Source organism: Pezoporus occidentalis, unplaced genomic scaffold, assembly GCF_034315485.1.
Source record: "Pezoporus occidentalis ecotype Australia unplaced genomic scaffold, CSIRO_AGI_Poc_V1 ctg105, whole genome shotgun sequence".
In the NCBI taxonomy this organism is placed as follows: domain Eukaryota; kingdom Metazoa; phylum Chordata; class Aves; order Psittaciformes; family Psittacidae; genus Pezoporus; species Pezoporus occidentalis.
Window position 1 is genome coordinate 2,270,796 of NW_026912832.1, and position 20,842 is coordinate 2,291,637.

At 35.6% G+C, this 20,842-nt stretch overlaps 1 protein-coding gene across 12 annotated transcripts in view; it reads left to right on the forward strand.

Moving 5' to 3' along the window:
- ATP11A (ATPase phospholipid transporting 11A) overlaps positions 1 to 20,842 on the forward strand; it is a 117,340-nt gene that overhangs the window by 86,040 nt on the left and 10,458 nt on the right. For 5 of the 12 annotated variants that reach the window (XM_062619632.1, XM_062619623.1, XM_062619615.1 and 2 more), the window contains exons 15-29: positions 305 to 376; positions 1,879 to 1,952; positions 2,201 to 2,304; positions 4,315 to 4,496; positions 5,220 to 5,471; positions 8,046 to 8,220; positions 9,484 to 9,586; positions 9,836 to 9,981; positions 10,768 to 10,827; positions 11,882 to 12,009; positions 13,622 to 13,757; positions 14,311 to 14,334; positions 18,925 to 18,990; positions 19,269 to 19,372; positions 20,142 to 20,307. In XM_062619632.1, coding sequence (XP_062475616.1) covers positions 305 to 376; positions 1,879 to 1,952; positions 2,201 to 2,304; positions 4,315 to 4,496; positions 5,220 to 5,471; positions 8,046 to 8,220; positions 9,484 to 9,586; positions 9,836 to 9,981; positions 10,768 to 10,827; positions 11,882 to 12,009; positions 13,622 to 13,757; positions 14,311 to 14,334; positions 18,925 to 18,990; positions 19,269 to 19,372; positions 20,142 to 20,307 — 1,792 coding nt within the window. The remainder of the gene's footprint in view (positions 1 to 304; positions 377 to 1,878; positions 1,953 to 2,200; positions 2,305 to 4,314; positions 4,497 to 5,219; positions 5,472 to 8,045; positions 8,221 to 9,483; positions 9,587 to 9,835; positions 9,982 to 10,767; positions 10,828 to 11,881; positions 12,010 to 13,621; positions 13,758 to 14,310; positions 14,335 to 18,924; positions 18,991 to 19,268; positions 19,373 to 20,141; positions 20,308 to 20,842) is intronic. The other 7 variants (XR_009965035.1, XR_009965038.1, XR_009965039.1 and 4 more) reach the window with 3 other exon arrangements.

The following is a 20,842-nucleotide window of genomic DNA, read 5'->3' on the forward strand; positions in this document are numbered from 1 at the left end:
TTTTTTTATTTGTGGATCTAATCACTGAAGTTCAAAATTGTTTTAAGCACAAAAATTGTAATAAGAAACACCAAATTGGCACAGCTGATGATTTTCTCAACATACAGTCATGACTGCTCATATTCATAAATCAAATAAAACTCTTTGTGAGTTGGGTTTTGTGGTTTGGTGGGGTATGTTTTGGTCACCAATTCCCCCTTCCTACCCTCAAGAGAAGCTCAGTCTTAAATCCTTATGATATGCTTAAACTGGATAATTATGTATTTGTTGTATTCATTCTCTTGATGTGTGTTCCATTTCACAGGCTTGGTTACACCTATCTAAGGCTGAAGGACAATTTTATGGAGATCGTAAATCGGGAAAATAACATAGAGAAGTGAGTGGTTAAAAATACAAGAAAATAGATGAGGATAATCTAATAGTTACTGATAGTTTTAGAAACTATGGTTAGGTTATTTTTTCCTTTGTTATATGGTAATAATTTTTTAATAGAAAATGGTGTGTACCGAGTTTGTCGTTCGCAAATAATCTGTATTTATGGGGGGTAATATCCATAGAATAAATTTTTATAGCTGGTTCAAAGAAAAATTAAAACAGGTACTGTTCTTGTTATTTTCCTTTGACAGAATAGATTTTGTTGTCCATAATATGAGTAAAATTTTCAGTGACATTTTAGTAGTAGAGCTGTTCAGTGGGGTGCATGTACTTCCAAAAATGTTACTTTCCACTTCTGTAGAAGTTTACTGGTAAAGTCTCTCATATATCTGAGTCTTCCTACATGTGCACTCTGCTAACCACACAGGGATTCTTGGACACAAATATAGGAACCCTGCTGGCATTTTTCCCCCTTTTAGGGGAATATGGAGGATTTTTCCTGAAAGTTACTTCAGACTTTTGTGGCTCATCTCATAAGAACTTCATTCAGTATCATTTGGTGGTTTATTAAAGTACTGTAATTACTAGGAATTTTCTCCAAAATGCATCATGGTTTGTAGATACAGGTCTGATCCAACTCCTTCTTAGAATCTGTTGTAACTTCTTAATGAACAAAGCACTGTGGCCTCGTACAGGTTTGAATCCCAGACTGTTGTAAGGACTTAGAACTGAATGACCTAATTAAACAAGCAAATCTATTTTATGAGCTAAGTATTAACAGAGATGAATCCTGAAGAGATTTGGATTAATGATTGGGATGCTTATGTTTGTGCTGAAAAAGGAAGAATTTTAGATAAAAGGAAATAGGTAAGGTAGTAAATGATAAAAGTATTTTAACTGATGAATGATACAGAAACAGTACAACAGGAGCTTCTGCCTAGAAGGGAAAAGAATATGGGATAAAATGAAATTGTAAAAAACAATGGCACATATAAAACCAGTAAAAAGAAATGTTTTTTACACTTTAATAACTTGTCAGCCAACACTTGAGCAAGATTTATGGAGTAATGTGGGCTCTTTGGGGAAATAGGAATAGTCAAAATTAGAAAAATATTAAATAAAGACTTCTTTGTAAATGCCGATGCATTTCAAGTTCTGTGGCTATCCCTAGGTATTATATATAGGAATTTACTTTATGAGCAGTGTAGTGCTCTACTGCAAGGTTTCTAGTCTTATAAATAAATTATATTGACTATATATCTAAAGATGCTTATGAACATGATGCAGACAAATTCTGTTTCAAGTAATTAGGAGCTAGGGGTCTCCCTTATTTCTTATTTGTAACCTGCTTTTTAACACTGTGGAAGTTCACATTCCATAGTACTCAATATAATTTTCCATGTTAGAATTCATGCTTTAATTGATATGCCTGAAGTTGTAACAACCAATTTAGGGATCTGGAAAAGCAGAGTTGTTTAAAAAATAATTCTGTTTCTGTTCCAGGTTTGAATTATTAGAGGTTTTGAGTTTTGATTCTGTGAGACGGCGAATGAGTGTAATTGTTAGATCTTCAACAGGTAGGACTGTCGCATCCTGTTTCCTCTTAGATGTTTTTGTTTCACTTGGATTTGTTGAGGTTTATCAAAGATTTAAGCATTAATCACACTCTGTGTGTCTGTCTTTATAAAGAAGGAGACTAGGTACCAGCATGACTACAAATGCTATAAAATGTGGAAGAAATGCTTTTGAAGACTTAATAATTTGCATGATTTTTTGAAGAAGGATATATTTGGCCATTTTGAATTCCATATGCTGTCTCTTTCAGGTCATATATTTCTGTTTTGTAAGGGAGCAGATTCTTCCATATTTCCTAGAGTTAAGGAAGGCAAAATTGACCAAATACGATCCAGAGTTGAACGCAATGCAGTGGTAAGATTCCATCTTATTGATCTGTTCATATGATCAGTGGGGGTAAAAAATAAAAAAAGAAATTAAGTGTTCTGATTTCCTGCTTGATCAGGTAACAGATTTATCTTCCCAGGCACTGAGGTTATTCTGTGCCAAAGTGCGCACAGGCTGTGTGGGTAGCAGTCCGTGTCACTCTTTTATTTGAATCTCTCCTCCCTCTCACCTTCCAAAAGGCAGTTGTAGACAATACGAATGCATAGATATGCACAACTGTGTGTTATACCAGAAGTCATCAATTAGCTTTTTACTATGGCATTTTCACAACTCTAGTGGTCTAGTGGTTTGAATTAACATTTGAGTGAAAGAAAAGTGAAAAACTTCACCAAAAATTTGATTTCTACTTTCAGTCCCCAGCCTTAGCAATTGTAATTTGCTGCCCTTTATTGTTTTACAAGCTCTTAAAAGGGAAAATCTATTAGAGCATGGTGTAGCAACAAACGTGTTGCTTATGGGGCAACATAGTGATCACCCTTATATTTTTGCTTGCTAAAAATGAGCTGTGAATGGCCTAATCACCTTTAGAAGAAATGCAGACTTGGTTTTACCTAAAAATAGTATTTGGAGTTGAAAAATACTAAATTTTGCTGTGTCCAAAAATATGCAGAACCCACTTCTATGTAATATGACTGATAGTCTTATAAATAGGGTAAAATTTTCTGGCAGCTAGTACTTGAACTGAAAACAAAGTATTATTACAGGTACGTGGAAAAATACCTACAGTGTTAGCTGCCTTTTTTTGACAGGAAATGTCAAAACTCTTTTGTCAAAGTGCTTTGCTAAGCTTTACTATAAAAAACAGCTGTCTGATAATTACAACTGAAGGATGCTTAATGAAACTAAGGGAATATTTTATGGATCATATCCATCCAGTGTCTATCAGGAAAAAAAAATCCAGACCAACAGACATTTCTTCATCCTGGATAATTGGAAATAGGGCCGACTCCTACATACAGGGGCCTCTGAAGGAAAGGAATATACAGGCAACCACCTGGCACCTACCCTTATGAATAGCAACAGTCAGGGAGCTATTTTAATACTTCCTTTTGGATTGGTAATAAGTAACTATACAAAGACCTGCTGGTAAAGTGCCATGGTGTCAGAGGCAATATATTTGAGGTGGCAAAACTTGTGTTATAGCTGCTTTTTATATATATATATATATATATATTTATATATATATATATTTTTTTTTTCACTCATTACACAGTCCAAAAGTCTGATCCAGTCTGAAACACCCACAGCTAAATTCTGTTTTCACTTGACTGAAATGGCATAGTTGAATTTTCACTTTCACCACTCTGGTGTTTTGCCCCTGCCTCAAAATCACTCTGCAGAGCTACTATTTGTATTACTGTTATTTATTCTGATTCATCCTGCTTAATTACACATGTAAGGAGGGAAACATTTACCCTGACTCTCATTTCCCTACTAATCTCATACATCCAGCTGGGTTGCTATTTCTCTTCTGGAAAATTGAGTTTTGTCCCTCAGGTTTTAACTGAGTCCAGGGCAGCACAGAATCAAGTTGACTCATGTTCTAAGCTATAGTATATTATTATGTACTATAGTCACTTCACTATAGAATCATAGAGTGGTTAGGGTTGGAAAGGACTTTAAGATCATCTAGTTCCAACCCCCCTGCCATGGGCAGGGATGCCTTAGCCTAGACCATGCCACCCAAGGCACTGTCCAGCTTGACCTTGAACACCATCAGGGATGGAGCACCCTGTTCCAGTGCCTCACCACCCTCACAGTAAAGAGCTTCTTCCTTATATCTAACCTGAACTTCCCCTGTTCAGACTAAAAAGTCTGAACCCATTACCTCTTGCATTGATGAAGTGAGCAGTGGGACTTTTCATATTAATAGTAAAATCATAGAGTTTTTTTCAACTATTCCATCGTAAACACCAGCAAGAAGTCTACAGAGAGTTTTCTAAGACGCACTTTGTTTCTTTTGATTACATTCTTTAGGAGGGACTGCGAACATTATGTGTTGCATATAAAGAGCTCACAGCAGAAGAATATAGCAAAGTACAGAAGCTGCTTCAGAATGCAAAGTTGGCCCTCCAGGACCGAGAAAAGAAACTGGCAGAAGTGTATGAGAAGATAGAAAGAGATTTTATTTTACTTGGTGCTACAGCTGTTGAAGATCGGTTAGTGCATTTCTTCGTTTCTTATGTTTAGTAATTGTACCAAAGTATGAAGACCGTTTTTGTAACTTTTTTTTTTGAATTAGAGATTTATTTGAAAAAAAAAAAAAAAAACAACAACCCTCTATTTGAGTCAATTCCATACCCTTAGCTTATGAAAGTTACACATGGTAACTTTATAATTTAGTAACCTAGTAACAAAAGTTAAGTGTACAAATACCAGTATATTCAAGCCATTTACATGCAGTGCAGGTAATACCTTATTACACAAATTGTAGTGGAAAGTTTTGGAGGAAGGAACTACAAAATAGGTATTGAGGAAATGAAGAAAGAACCTTTAGGTTAAAAAAAAAAAGAAGAAAAGCTGTTAAAACTAGGAGGTCACTTTAATAACTCAGCAATACCTCATTGTTTGATGTCATTAGCTGAAAGTGCTGAAAGTATTCTAATTGAAGTACTAGTCTGAAGAAGCATCTTTTAGGCTGTATGGATGAAAACCTTGAGCACTTTGAAAGTGTTGAAACTAGTTAGTTATAATGTACTACTCTGCCAGACATTTTTAGATTCACACCTTGGGGAAAATTCTTAGATCTGATAACTTTTATTGATTTTTTTTTTTTATTTTTTTTTATTTTAAATTTGGTTATGGAAGCCTTTCAGTAAGGATCTCTGAATTTCTCATTTCCAAGCAATCTGTCAATGTATGTTGTCAATTGGCTTCCACAGACTACAGGAAAAAGCTGCTGACACTATTGAAGCACTCCAGAAAGCTGGAATTAAAGTTTGGGTTCTGACAGGAGACAAAATGGAGACTGCTGCAGCTACTTGCTATGCTTGCAAACTCTTCCGGAGAAATACACAAATACTTGAGCTAACCACAAAGAAAATTGAGGAACAGAGTTTACACGATGTGCTTTTTGACCTAAGCAAAACTGTCCTAAGACACAGTGGCAGCTTAACCAGGGATACTTTCTCAGGGTAAGGAAAAAGTTGAATTTTCAAGCCAGTAATGGCCTTCTGTGCATTTCATAAACAATGAAATGATTGATTGATTGATCGATTGCCTTAAAAGCAGCAACATACTATGTTTCAGTTTTTTGTTGTTAAAAGTGTGAATTACTGTATGGCAATTAAGTATGTTTGTTCCACATAGGCTTAAGTTTTCACCAGCATGCTACTTTATCTCATTTCCAGTACTGCTTTAACTAAAAGAAAAAAATCACAACTGACATTGTAATTACTTATTTTTCGACTGCAAAAATATTCATTCTTGAAAAAGATGATTGTAAAGCAAAATACTATTTCTAATTTTTAAAAGTGAAGCATGTATGATATATTCCTGTAATTAGAGTCAATATGTGATGTGACTTTCTTAAGACCAAGGTCACAGAGAGCAACAATATATGGCCCTCTTTCTAGGGAAGGTTAAGTGCTACGTTTACAGAGAGGTGACAGGCAGCAGTATAGTACCAAATCTTGTGATGTGCATAAAAATACTTTTAAGTGCCCTGAATTGTAAAGAAATTACTGACTTCTGTGTATTTGAATATCCATGGAAGGATAGGTATCATGTATATGGAATAAGTTAGGAAATGGCATTAAAAAGCAAAAAGCTGGTATAATGTAAAATCTGCCTTATATAGGTAGTAAATTAGGCTACTTACTTGAAATGTTGTAGCTGGTATATATTACTTGCTCTTTTTTCCACTGTAAAAAACTAAAAATTGGATTCCAAAACATTTTTTCATATTAAGATGTTAAGAAAAGAAGTTGCTGGTTCTTCTCGGCATAATGGTACATATTTGATTTTTCTTTTTAATATAGAATCCTCTAGTAATGCATTTTATATGCATTTGTAGTAAGTCTGTAGTAAAGGAACAATAAATTAACAAGCATTTATGATATTATTTTAGCAGTGTTTCTATAACTCTTATCCTTAAGCTTGAAAGTCTGTGGCAGAACATTTTTCTTAGCTGTCCTTACATTTTAAACTCCTTTGGTCTAACAAAGAACACCTTTATATTCAGTTAAACCGTATTTCACTGTTACCTGTACTACATTTAGCTTAAGTCCTACAAGGTCTTACAAGATATGTTTAAATATGTTTGTTTAGCTTTTTGTGCAATGCCCATTTTCTAGACATTGAGACTCCAGAATTTTTTGTCTTTGACTCCAGAGTTGGCGAATTTGCTATCTGTAATAGCAAATTACAACTACAATATATCAAATAGCTATCTGTAATTGCAAATACTATCTGTAATGGCAAGATTCTGCCTGGATGTTCAAATTCAGACTGAAAATCTTTCACTAGAATGTGTCAAATATTCAATACGTTGCCTGAACTTCATAATAATACATTTTGGTTGATGTCGTTACATACTAACAGCGTAAGCCTATTTGTGCAATGGTAACAAAGTGCTGACAATACCTGTGAACTGCTAGTAAATATAGTTTATGGTACTTTATATTATTTGTCAAAAATGGCTTGTGTTGTAGTAGAGAAGATGGAGATGCTTAAAATACACTAATGTTAATAAATATGGTGTTTTCCTCACAAACACTGTTCCTGGTGAAACTGTGTTTGTTGAAAACCCACACACAGTAGTATAATCTTGGAGCACTGAAACTAGAGCACAAATAAACCTCAGTGTATGTTTATACAACACTCATTGCTGAGCTGGAGCCCGGGGCTGCTCTGTAATGTAGGCAAATGCAAGGGTGCTGTGGAATAACTGGTTTGGATGCCACAAAAACCTGCTGTCATAGCGTGGACCATCTTCCCTCATTGTTTGGCATATGTTATTGTGGTAGACTGTGCTTCATGCCACCATGGTTATGCTTCTAGCAGTGCCCAAATTATTACAGGTATACCAGTTATAGATTAATATAGATAATAATATATTGTAATATTATAGGTAATGTATGTAATTACTGTATTTTAAGAATATAATTACAGGTATACCTGTATCAGACTTACCCACCACACTAAACACAAAGGATAGGTACTCTAAAGATAGACAGTGGCCTTGGTTCTTCAGGCCAACAAGTCTCTTTCAGGCATTTCCTTCAGAGCATGGTTTACTTCATTTTCCCTCAGAAAAACAAAAAAAAAGAAGAAAAAAAGAAGTATTTTCCTCATCAAAGCAAATTTTGGAGTGTCAAAGGCCTTTTCCTTTAACCTTTTTTGTTTTTATTATGGAATGTGCCACAAAATTAACTTTATTCCTGCAAATCAGTTTACCTCACTGTAGTTCTCAGAGTCCTTTCAAATAGAACTTTAAAGGTCATTAATTATACACTCATACACACTGGTAGAGTCACTGAGGTATCAGGTTTCTGTCTTTGAACTGGTGAAGCACTGAATATTTTCAATAATCTAGAATTTTAATATGTCATAAATAGCAGGAATTTCCTTTAGAAGTATATTAATTTTGCAGTATTCCATACTCATTATTTTTCATTAATTAATTTTCACAAAATCACTGTTGCCAGATTTTAAACGTGTCTGAGAATTTTACAGTGTCTCTTCGTTTATATTTTATCCCTGAACAGACTTTCAACTGATATGCAAGATTATGGTTTAATTATTGATGGAGCAGCATTATCATTAATAATGAAACCACGACAAGATGGGAGCTCTGGTAACTACAGAGAGCTCTTTCTTGAAATTTGCAGGAACTGCAGTGCAGTGTTATGCTGTCGAATGGCACCTCTACAAAAAGCACAGGTTTGTATTTCATTTTGCAGTTGCTTGTTAGCTGTGCACATATGTAAGTATTGAAAGTTAATCCTCTGTATAACTTATGCTGGTAACTTAAAATGTTACCATTCACTTTTGTATTTTCTAAAATGGAAAAGGCAAAAAAAAAAAAATACCAGGAGAGGGAAGAATTTCTCCTGTCAAGCAGTTTAGATAATGGTATGCTAAAAGGGCAGCCAGCTGTGCACCTGAATTTGATATATGTACATATTGTGCAAATTTTATGGTTGGCACATGCTGATAAGGAACGTATTTAATGAACTGACCTAATTACTTCCTTTTTAACCTAACAAGCTTTGAATAGTCTGCTACCTGTTGATGCTACAAGAGCCTGCATTATTACTGTAGAGTGATACTTCTTTATTTTTAAGTGGTAAGCCAAGAAAAAAGAATCCAGACAGAAAAATGTGTGCATTATCATTTTAAAGTACTTCTTAATTGTTGTATGTTAGTTTGTATCAAGTAAAAACATATGTTTCCATTGCTGAAACATCTCAATATAAGTGAAGAACTTTTAAAGGAAGGAGACATTTATCTTTCTTATATACACTTTTTTATATATACACTTTTTATCTTTCAAACTGTCATGTCTCTTTCTCAGTGCTCAGGTACAGCATATGTAGCCCTTTATTCATTTTAACACGTGTATTTATCCAGCAATTTAACTGTCTGGAAGTCTGTAGTTTTTAGTTGGAACTGATTCAGTACCAAATGAACATAGGTGAACATTTACAGTGGAGGGATTTGAGGTCAAATTTTTGGACAGTTTCTATGTCAACAATATTTAGATATATAGACAGTCTTATTATCTTTTCTTAAATAATAAGAAAAAAACATCAGCACAGTTAAGAAAGCAGAATCTTTCAGTCTTTATTTCAGGATTTCTTTGAAATCGTATTCTTTGTCTCTGGAGCCCTCTTAATTTATTAATGTGCTTACACTGCATTAAGCAACCTCAACACCTTCCATTCTTCTGCCCTTCCTTCCTACTATCTGTATCTCTTAATAGGTTGAAAGTATTTGAAAACTGTTATTTTATATTTGTAACAAATACTTCTAATATGAAGAAACTACTGTGATCTTCATAGTAGTTGCATTGGGTAATATTGGTTTTATGTCCCTTCACGGAATTTCTTATGTAACTGTGTTGGTCATTTTTCATTACTTGTAAGCTTATGCAAAACAAGCAAGCCATAACAGAGAAGAGTTTTTAACACTATTTTTTTCCAGATTGTGAAATTGATTAAGTTATCAAAGGAGCATCCTATTACATTAGCAATTGGTGATGGAGCAAATGATGTCAGTATGATTCTAGAAGCACATGTTGGCATAGGTAAGTGGGCTTTTTAGACTATTAATTCAAGTGAGATGACAAAAAGCATTCACTTCTTAAAAACAGGCAGTCTCAAAGAATCAGCTTATACATTTTGTAGACAACTTTTAGTGAATTTACCCCAGGTAACTACCATGGTGATCTCTTACTAGATGGGTGTCATAGCATTAATATATAATTTTTCAAATAATTGTGTCTTTGAAATAGTTCTTCAGTTGTTAAACAGCTTCATCACTTTTTCTTTTAAAGGAATCATTGGCAAAGAAGGTCGTCAAGCAGCAAGAAACAGTGACTATGCAATACCTAAATTTAAACATTTGAAAAAAATGTTGCTTGTTCATGGGCATTTTTATTATGTTAGGATATCTGAACTTGTGCAATACTTCTTTTATAAGGTAGGAGAATGCTTATTCTAATTACATTAATCTCAAATTTACGTGGTAATATCTATATACACTTTACACTGTCAATTGTACAAAAGGCATTAATTGCATTTAAAAAAAAAAAGAATTCTTACAAATTCCATCACAGACTGTTCTGCTTATTTTCAGTACCTTCTGGGTTCTCTCTACAGTGGCCTTTTAAATTAAGTTGGAAACAGCATTTGAGAACTTGGCTTAGCTCAATGTACGTTAGTTTCTATTTTCATCAGGGTAGTTTATCATGTGCATCCTCCTGTTTAGACAATTTGTTATGTCTAAATGATGGGAAATGATGGAAGATAATAGAAAGGACACTTCAGAAGATAATTCAAGGTCTTGTTGTTTGACCATATGTATACTTAGGAGATGATGATGTACTTAGAAACATTTTAAAATTACTTTGCTGGGAAGCATGTTAACCAGGGTGTCCATGCTTGCTTTACCGGAGTTTGTGTCCTGCCATGCATTGTCCCTTGTTTGCCTTGCCTTGACTGAGCTGTGCTCCTGGGTTGCAAAATACATTGCCCTTGAATTTTGAAACTGTAGCCTTAAGTTTGTTTTCAAAATATTTTAAGTATTTTTCTTAATAGTACTACTGGAAGATGAGAATGTTGATATTTAATGTATGCAGCTCTTTCTACTGTTCGTGCAATACTTACTAGTGTTATAAAACTATGCTATGCACAGCTATATAGCATTGTTCAGTATATAAATTACTGCTTGTATTCCACTTGACGACTGTGTCACTTTGTCTTTCAGAATGTCTGCTTCATTTTTCCTCAGTTTTTATATCAGTTCTTCTGTGGGTTTTCACAACAGGTTAGTTGCGTTTCCCCTCGCTGCCATATTTTCTCTTTGGCTTCTTTTTTTTTTCTTTTTTTTTTCCATCAAGAGAGTTGACTGTTTAACGCTGTGCCTGTTCATCTGACAAAATTTCTAGGTTAGTTTATACATTGTCAAAAGAGCAGCATCTCTTTTGGTTCATGTAATTTTCAGTGGCAGTTGCAGTTACATTTCAGAAATCAATCTTATGAAATGTTGTTAACGCAGTGTTATTTTCAAAGTCAAAGAATACAGGAAACCAAAATTTGGAGCTGCAGTGCAAAGTGGAATGCCTGTGGGAAATGCAGTCTTTCAGGTTTAAGCTTATTGAACATAGATAGAAGGAATCCTGAAAGATAAGTAATCGAACTGGTTGTTAATTTTTAGAATTCAGACCGAAAATGGAAGAATAAACTCATCTTTTCTAGTATGTACAGGTATGCATAGCAAAATTCGGACAAATAGTGGCATTCAATTAGTTGAAAAGAAAAACAAGCCCAGCACATAGAAAGATAGAGGAAAAGTGAACTGCTGCTCACTAGAAATGTGCCATCATTCAGGACAGGATCCAGTATTCTGGTTTCTAAATTTTTTATTTACTTTTCAACCCCTTGCTCTCATCTAATTTGTGGGAGCAAAATCTATCATTTTCTTCTGAATGATGGAGGAAGACCCAAAGGCATGAATGACCAGACTTAGACAAGAGGATTGTTTTCAGGTTTAAATTGTACAAGAGGAAGATTTAATTGGGAGAAAATAGTATTGTTTCTTTAAATTTGTGGGGTGCCTTGCAGTTGAAACAACAGGAGGGGCTGCTACATGGACAAGACTATTAAATCAATCTCTTAGGTGACCTTTTGTCCTCCAGATGAACAGGGTACAAGTGCGTGGTTTTATCTTGCCTGTTTTAGCTGTTCAGGAATATTTGCCTCCTTTCTGAAGGGATACATTTTGTTTTTTAAAAAAAGTTGACTCATTTCAAATCAAGTGCCATGCATTGGATTGTGTTTTAAAATTAAAACTAGCAGATTTAATTCTTTTCCATCTACAGACTTTATACGATACTGCGTATCTAACATTGTACAATATCAGCTTCACTTCCCTTCCTATCCTCTTTTACGGTCTAATGGAGCAACATGTCAGTGCAGACACACTCAAGAGAGAACCTTCGCTGTACAGGTAAAATTCATACATTGTGCCCCAAAGTTGTTTGTTCAATTGTGAGATCTGTCTCTGTTGTAATGGAAGTCCTCAAGATTTCCATACCACAAAGTGGGAGTAGAACGTCAGATAAAGTGCAACAGAAAGGTTGAAGACCATATGTACAGTCTATAAACTACAACAGACACATATATTTTAGTGCTCTTCTTTTTCTTCTGGCTATGGGGAACAGGATTATAAAAAGAGAAAGCATACCATTTCTTCTATATACATGCTTTATTCTGAAAGAGGACAGAGTGGTAGAGTGTTGTACCATAGAATTCTACGAGGTGTCCAACACTGTCCTCTGCATACTGTTGACGTGCTTCTGGGCGCTGAAGTTGCGACTGGTTTAGATTCTTAGCCACTTGCAATATAGTTCTTGCCGTGTAACTGCATGTGGCCACATAAATTAGGAGCAATGCCCAGCTGCAAAACCAGTACATTTCAGATAGTGGCAGCAGAAGATAATCAAAGGAAAAACATTTTTTGAGAGAGATAATACTAGATGCTAAAAGGTTAATCAATTTAATCAATGCAATTATAAGGTTTTAGCTGTGAAATTGAAGAGGAATATAGGATGTTACTGTTGACCCCTTTTTATTTTCTCTTCTACATTTTAAATGTTTCCAGTTTAGAACTGGTCATTCATAAGACCTTTCTGCTTTTTGAAAGCTAGCGAAGGTTATTTGGTCAAAAACATTTTGGTTTTGTTATTGTAACAGTTTATTGCTAAGCTGTTTTGGGCAATGGTGCAGTTGTTCTGGCTAGATGAGGTTATTGTTGGCCAAATACAGTTTTGTGCAATTTATTGGTAATCTGCAGGGAGAACTGACTTCATGTAATCATCAGATAGTCTTTAAAGTACCTACGGTCAAAGTAGTTGTTGGTAGTAAATGTGTCCGTAATTCAGGATTTTCACTTAACTGTGTTCTGGTTTACTCTGATGTGTTTTATGATATATGCCAAGTTGATATATACTTATTCTGTGTGTAGGAGTTAAGGTTGTAATACTAATTTTTTTTTGTGATAAGAAAATGCAAGCTAGCGGACAGTTCTGTTGCTGCCCAATCCCTGTATTGTTTTTGTGGGAAAACAGTCAGGAAATACCATTTGACCTGAAGCTTCAACTGAACTGCAAAATCCTTGCTTTGCATATTCCACATAAAATGAATATTTCGTTACAATATTCTCTATAAAAGCACCCCGTGGGAAATAAAGCAAAGTCTCCAGAGACCTCTAGTGTTTCCATTTAAAATCTACAGTGGATCATCACATGTGCAGCAAGTACTGGAAAACAGAAACCTGTAAAAAGATTGAAAAATAAATGGGAGAGCACAGGGGAATTTACCACACAATTGAAATAAGAATTACAGGTAACAGTTAAAAGGGCTTAGAAGAATTAAAAATACTAAAGAGGAGACATTCAGAAAGGATTTGGATGTGAAGTGGTAGGCACTTGTCATGTGGAAATGTTGTGGGTTTACATGCAATTCTTAATTGGTTTTCCTTCAAAAAACAGTGAGTGACATCATTTGTTTGGGATTTTTGAACATGCTGATAATGAATGTGTATATCTTATTTTACACAGAGATGTTGCCAAGAATGCTTTGCTGCGCTGGCGTGCATTTATTTATTGGACATTCCTAGGAGTGTTTGATGCTGTGGTATTTTTCTTTGGTGCCTATTTATTGTATGACAACACAGTTGTGACCAGCAATGGACAGGTTAGTGTTGGGTTTGATCAGTCAATCAAAGGTAATTTTTTTAATGTTGATGGTGTTATGAACATAGATTTGTTTTCTTCAGTATTTCCAGCACAGATAACTTTTATGAGTTATGGTGAGATAGATAGGTCATCTGTTTAGCAAAGTCTGAAGTATGCAATAGGATATGCTGTGTATCAGTAAATAGGCATAGGACTATATCCAACAGAGATATATATAATAAATTCCAGCTATTCCTTCAGAATTCACATAGTAACTTTTAAGCTTTTATGCTTAACATGCATTTGCTGAATATCTGATTAACATATCAAAAGTCTTGTAGAGTAGTTATAAATGATCATAAAAGAGCTTAAATATAACAAGCTTTTTAATATTTCAATGATTTTTGACATATGGCAGCTTAAAATAATCTTATCTCTACTTGCTTTGCAGTCACATGAATGCAAATTTTAAGAACTTTTGCATTTTATTTATTTTACCCATTGATATTTTGGTCTATTTTATTTGTGTGCTTTTTTTTCTTTTTGCTACTTGCTTCTCTTCCTATCCTCAGCTAATGACAACCAGCACTCACATGGTAAGACTATTGTGGATTTGTCATGATATCCATTTCATCTTTCACTGTTCTTTAATTAAACTGTTAAAGAGCAGTTAAATATTTCCTATAATTATTTTGAAATATCACTTAAATTTATAGATAGAAATGTTTTTTATTGCTACTTTATAAATACTTAGTTTCTATAGAGTATAATGTATATTGAGGTATATTAGGTATGGTGAAGAACCATAAACTTTAAAAAATAAGTAGGCTTTCTGCTTCCTTGCATTTTCTTACTTTGTTCTGTGTTTTTCTGTGGCCTACATTTTGCTGCTGACTCTGCTATAGAAAAATTATTACAGTTTATGCTATAAAGTGCTTGAATAGCTTGAGAAAAGACCCTCAAAGTGAGAGAAAATAAATTGTGCAGAGTTTTGTTACCTGGATGTAATGTACATGTTTGCTAGAAATGCAATGTTCAAATATCAGTGAAGTACTGTGAGGGTGGTGAGGCACTGGCACAGGTTGCCCAGAGAAGCTGTGGCTGCCCTATCCCTGGCAGTGTTCAAGGCCAGGTTGGACAGGGCTTGGAGCAACCTAGTCTAGTGGAAGGTGTCCCTGCCCATGGCAGAGGGGTTGGAACTAGGTGGTCTTTAAGGTCTCTTCCAACCCTAACCTATGATTCTATAAAACAAACTTCTAGTGTGATCGAGAACACGTATTAGAAAGAGCTTTCACAAGGACAGAGTGAATTTCCATTAGGCATAACTGTACACTGGAGCACTTCTTTTCCTGGTACCATTATGTGCTATGTTAGGTATTAAAAATTCTGCATCGGCTTATATTTGCAGTCCTGAAAACTAGACGACTTATACCTATACACGGTTTGTATTGCAAATATTCTGAGTTCCTTCTTGAATTTTATTCTTCTCCTATAGCACACATTCAGTCAAATTCTTGATAAAGCTCTCAAGCCAGACTAGTACCTAATTTGCAAATTGTGAATGTTTATATTTATGACTGGATACCCAAGTTAATATTTGGTGATAAAATGTGTTGTTTGAGATACTCTGACTCGAGTGTCACAGTAGATAAAAAAATTCATTACTCAGCATGCATGCTTGTGTGTGTGTATAAAACTTAAGAGTTGCAGTTTTAGGCTTGAAAATGTTAGTGTTCAGGTATAGCCAGAGATATATAGATGAGTTCATACATGCATGAATGCTAGTTGTTGGTGGTTATTTCCAAGTATTTAAATTATGCTCACATCTGGAAAAAGTCAGTGAAAGATTTGAAAGGTTTATCGCAACAATATGTTACTGTAGAACAGGGCACAGGTTAAAGGGGCTGAAGGTACCACTAATATCATAAATGATATCAGATGATTCAGGTTAAGTTCCAATTTGCTAAAATGGCTGCTAAAGCAAAAATTTTTAGTTCCTCTTTCCCTCCAGAAAGAAACTAATAGTCGTTGTGGCAAAATGGGTAAAAAGTGAAGTCAATATTTAAATTAATTAATTTAAATTAATAGCTGTGTCAGACTGCATACCATTAAGTTTGCTTCCAAACATACTCCCCCACCAGGATGTTTCTCAGCATTCAGAAATTTGTTTGAAACTGTTTTCATGCTGTTGAATGATATTGCTACAATAATGAAGATATGTACTTTTAATGACTGAGTTTTACTTGATAAATGCCTGTCTCAGTCACTTCCTGGTAAATAAATCTAAGATACAAAAGATTTATCTTATATTATTATTAATTGGTGGTACTGCTTTGCGTGAATGGTGTTCCACTTTGAATATGACGTCATTGTTGGTGTTATTAAAACATAGAGACCTGCTACATAAGGAAGGAAAGAAGAGAAGGGACTGTAGAAGTACTTGCAGATTGTAAATGGCATTTCAGTTTACCCGTGTAATAAAATGTATTCCCCATGTGTGGCTTTGTGGTTTTTTTTTTTGATGTTTAGTGAAAAGTGGATTAAATACAATTAAGCTGGGTTCAGATAGGTAGGAGAAACTAAGTTGAAAGGAATAACAGAGTGAGAAATACAAAACAGTAGGAAGGGGGAGAGTTAACTAGAATAATGAACAGAAACATGCAGGATCAACAAATACAGTCACAGGAGGAGGGGAAGAATTGGATAGGCTGGGAGCAGAGCATGGAAAAACATTTCATAAACTAGATGTTAACAGGCATACAAAAGAATGATTCACAGCCTGAAGACGAGTAGCATCTTGAGATATTCAGTGCTGAAAATACATTATGAGCTTTTGTAACTCACATCATCCCATATTGCTCTGCTTGCATTTCTCTGTGCTAGGTTAACAACCTTATGGAGCCTTGTGTGCCTTTCCTGTGACCTTATTTTTAAACTGAACAGGTGGGTAGGTGAAGGGTTGGTTGCAGCCTGATGCTTTCTGTCTAGCCTGACAGAAGCAGAGGAAGGTTGTTTCAGGTTTTTTTATTTAATCTGGCAGCTTTTATTGGAAATACAGACTCATCTGTTCAGTGTGCAGAAAGCTAGACTGACACTAGGTTGTCTGAGAGATGCCAGATATGACATGAGAGTACTGTAAAATTTAACTGCAAACAGTCGGTAAATGACCTAATTTGAAGTTCCTGAACTAGATTCCTGTCCATGCACTGATACTTTTTTTTAGGGCACATAAAATATTGTAGCAATGTCATGACCTATGAAATTATCACATTGCACATCAAAGTAAAAGGTCAAAATGCTGAAGGTTTTCTGCATTTCATCTTATGTTCTCTACACTTGGTCACACATTGTGTAATTTTAGAATACTGAAATGGATACTCAGAAAAATGAATCTTTCAGCCAGTCATATGTTTATTTTTAAAATTATTTGAATATTTTAAAATTACTTTCTGTTCCAAACTGATTGGATTCTCAGCCTAGTTTCCTACAGATTTCTGCCTCATGGCTGGCTGTTCGGAGTTTTTCCTGCAGCAACATTTTTGTGTGATCACTTGCCCATGTGGATCCCCTGCCTTTTAATACTGGGTGAGCTCTTACAGAATGATGTATGTGGGAAGGGACCCCGGAGGTGATCCAATTCAACTTTATGCTTTGGGCAGGACTAATTAAAATCAGGTTGCTCAAGGCATTGTCTAGTCTTCTTCAAGTTTTGAATATCCCTGAGGATAGATTCCACAACCTTCCTGGGCAACCTCTTCCAATATTTGCCTTCATAATGGAAAATCTCCTAAATCCTAAGCAGACTTTTTCTTGTTGCTGAAGAGAGGTTTGTTCCGGTTCTTCATCTCCATAATTGTTCTTCAAATGTTTGTGAGCAGCTACTAGATTGTTCCTTAACTTCTACCAGACACAAGTCCTTCGGCCTCTTCACAGGAGAGCTATATATTGCTAACCACCTTGGCTGCCTGCCAGTTGATCCCTTCATTTATTTTTTTTCACATCGCTCCTGAACTGAGGTGCCCCAAACTGGGCATGGTGTTCCAGGTTCAATCTCACTATAGTCAAGTAGATAGGAATAATAACCTTTCTTCAGTGGTCATGTTCCTCCCAGTACAGCTCAGTTTGCAGCTTTTCTTATGTATAGAGCACAGTATAGTCTTGTATTCAACCTTGCACCCACTGTAACCGCACTACAACTTCCTTTTCAGCAGGGTCAGCCTGTCAGTTCCACCACATGGCATTACTCCTCTGTTGATGCAAAACTTTGCACTTTTCTTGTATGCTCCCATTTTGCCTTTTTGTTCATTGAGAAACATCCTGAGCACCCAGCGAGGTGGTCTTCTGAAATTCCATCTCTTCCTGCAGAAGGGAGCTCAGACATCACAGCAGCTGTCTCTTTCAAAGTCATTCAGCTCTCTTGGGCACCCTTCTCTCTCAGGGGTGCAATACCCTGTGTCAAAGTCTCTTCTCCTAAAATACACTGTCTGAACTCTGTTGCTTACTTTCATAGCATTTCTCTAGATCTTGAACCTGATTGTATCTTAGCTGCTGCAGTCCAAGCAGCCCTCTGTGACCATTTTCACAGACAATTCTTCCTTCCATCAGCATTAATGATAATTTCTGCCACTTGAAAAGCTCAAGTGTTTTTATTTCATGCAGGTGTGGAGAAAATAAACCACAATTCAAAAGTGTTTAATCTTAAAACCTATGTAGAACATCTATATACTTACATGGCTTTAATGGTTAGCACATTCTTTTTGTTCTGTTACTCATCTGTATAACATGCTGTTGAACCTCCAAGAAATTCTGGGGTATCGAGGACCAAGAGAAGGGAGATCAGAGAAAAGGTGGTATCAAAGAAGACTGATGAAATTGCTCCAGTTCATTTGTAAATCTCAGTGATTTATTAGTGCTACACTTGATTTTAATTAGGAAACATAACTGAGCTTCAGATTAAGTGCATCAATTGTGGTTTTTTTCCCGTGTTTGTATGAAATCTGAGGTGTGTACACATAAGAGCAAGAAACTAAAACATTTTGCACTGGGTAGATCATGTAGGATTTCAGTGGTTTTGCCTGACTGTTGAGTTCCTGATACAAAGCAATACATAGCTTTAGGAGGCTTATTTTAGACAATTCATATAGTGGACAATATTACGTATAACTGCTTTGGACTATTTTTTATAGATGTTTGGAAACTGGACCTTTGGAACACTGGTGTTCACTGTGCTTGTATTCACGGTTACATTGAAGGTAAGGTATCCACTGACATTTTCCTAAGGCTTGTTTTCTTATGGCTGCTAACTTATATCAGTTTATCTCTATAACATACATTGTCATATTAATTTAAATACAGATTTTGCTGTTTGTGCTTTCTTAACTGTGCTCAAAACTGAAAAAAGTCTTTTAGCTGATTCTATGTAGAATCATTCTCTTTTTTCAAAGGGTGTAATTTTATTTTATCTCCTGCTGCATATTCTGTTGCTTCTAGATAGTAACAGCACCATATGATCTCACTTGTTTTTTGTCAGCTTGCACTAGATACACACTATTGGACGTGGATAAATCACTTCATGATCTGGGGATCACTGGTATTCTACGTTGTCTTTTCTCTGCTCTGGGGAGGAATTATTTGGTATGAACCCTAATATAAACTGCATTGCAAAAGTTGTGTCAGAAACATGAAAGTTGTTATGTATTTCACCTTTTTGTCCCAAACAGAATTAAATTTAGTGCTTATATACTGCAGAACTCTCAACAGCAATCACATTTTAAGCACACCTGTAACGATAATTAGAGAATGCTCAGCTCTTCTTTCACTGTCTGCTAAAATATTCTTAAAGAAGAATATAAGGATACCAGATGTCAAAGCAGTCCAAGGGTTGCTTCAAGGAGCTGAGGCAAAATCTCACTGAGTAGGTCATGTCTGTGCAGCTTGGTGCTAACCTTCTGGGATTGTCTTGGAGGGAGCTATCTTTAGCAGCCTCAGCTAGAGCCAGGGAGCAGTACTCATGCTGGAGTTGTGTGGATGACCAGGAGACCTGTACTTGTGCTTACTATTTGCGCCCTTTTTTAGCAAGTAGATCTACCATAGATATCTGAGCACCTAATTCTTCTATTGTTGGTCAGAAGCTTTTTAAGAATTAGTATAAGTCTTACATGTAGACAGTTGAAAGTGTTGGGGTTTCTGGTGGGAGGGAGGACAGATCATGGTATTTCCTGCAACCTGGAGGCCAACAAGAAGGTAGTTACCTTTTTTAGATCACTTTTTGAGAAAACAGGGATGAATGAACTCCTGCAGACTGGGAAGTTGAAGTATTTAATCAGTGTCGTAGTTCTTACATTTAACATGGCCAGTCTTTGTGTACTGAAATGTAATATCTATTTAATCTTTTTCCTCCTAGGCCTTTTCTCAATTATCAGAGGATGTATTACGTGTTCATGCAAATGCTGTCTAGTGGTCCTGCGTGGCTGGGTATAATTCTGCTCATAACTGTCAGCCTTCTTCCAGATGTTCTCAAGAAGGTCTTATGCAGACAGTTGTGGCCTACAGCAACAGAAAGAATCCAGGTAAAAATATTTTTCATTGTGAAGTTAGTTTTCTGTATCACAAGTCTCTAATAATTACTCCTAGTTCAAGGTTAGAGATAAGCTTAGAGCAGAGGTTCCCCATCTGTGGTATGTATCACCAGTTCCACATCAGCCACTTCTAAGCGGTATGGTGAAAGTCACTGCCTGTTACTTCCACGGTGGTATTTACCTGAATCCCGGGGCAGCCCCCATGCCTCTGTTCCAGCAACCACAGGGAAATAGCTGATGCAGATGGAGGGAGACAGGTAAATGGTTCAGCACTATTATTATTGAACACATCTAGAGTTTATATACTTAAAATAAATGTGATGAGTATATCGAAAGTTGGTAAGGAATATGTAGTAAACTCATGCCAACATTCATATTGCATGATCTGTGCATACTTTTGTAGCAAATTATTTTATACTTAACTATGCCTGATAAAACCACACATGTATTAAAACTTATTCGTATTTCTTAATTTTTTTTTCTCTTTTATATTTCAACTTACACTTTACCCCTTCTGATAAGTTAT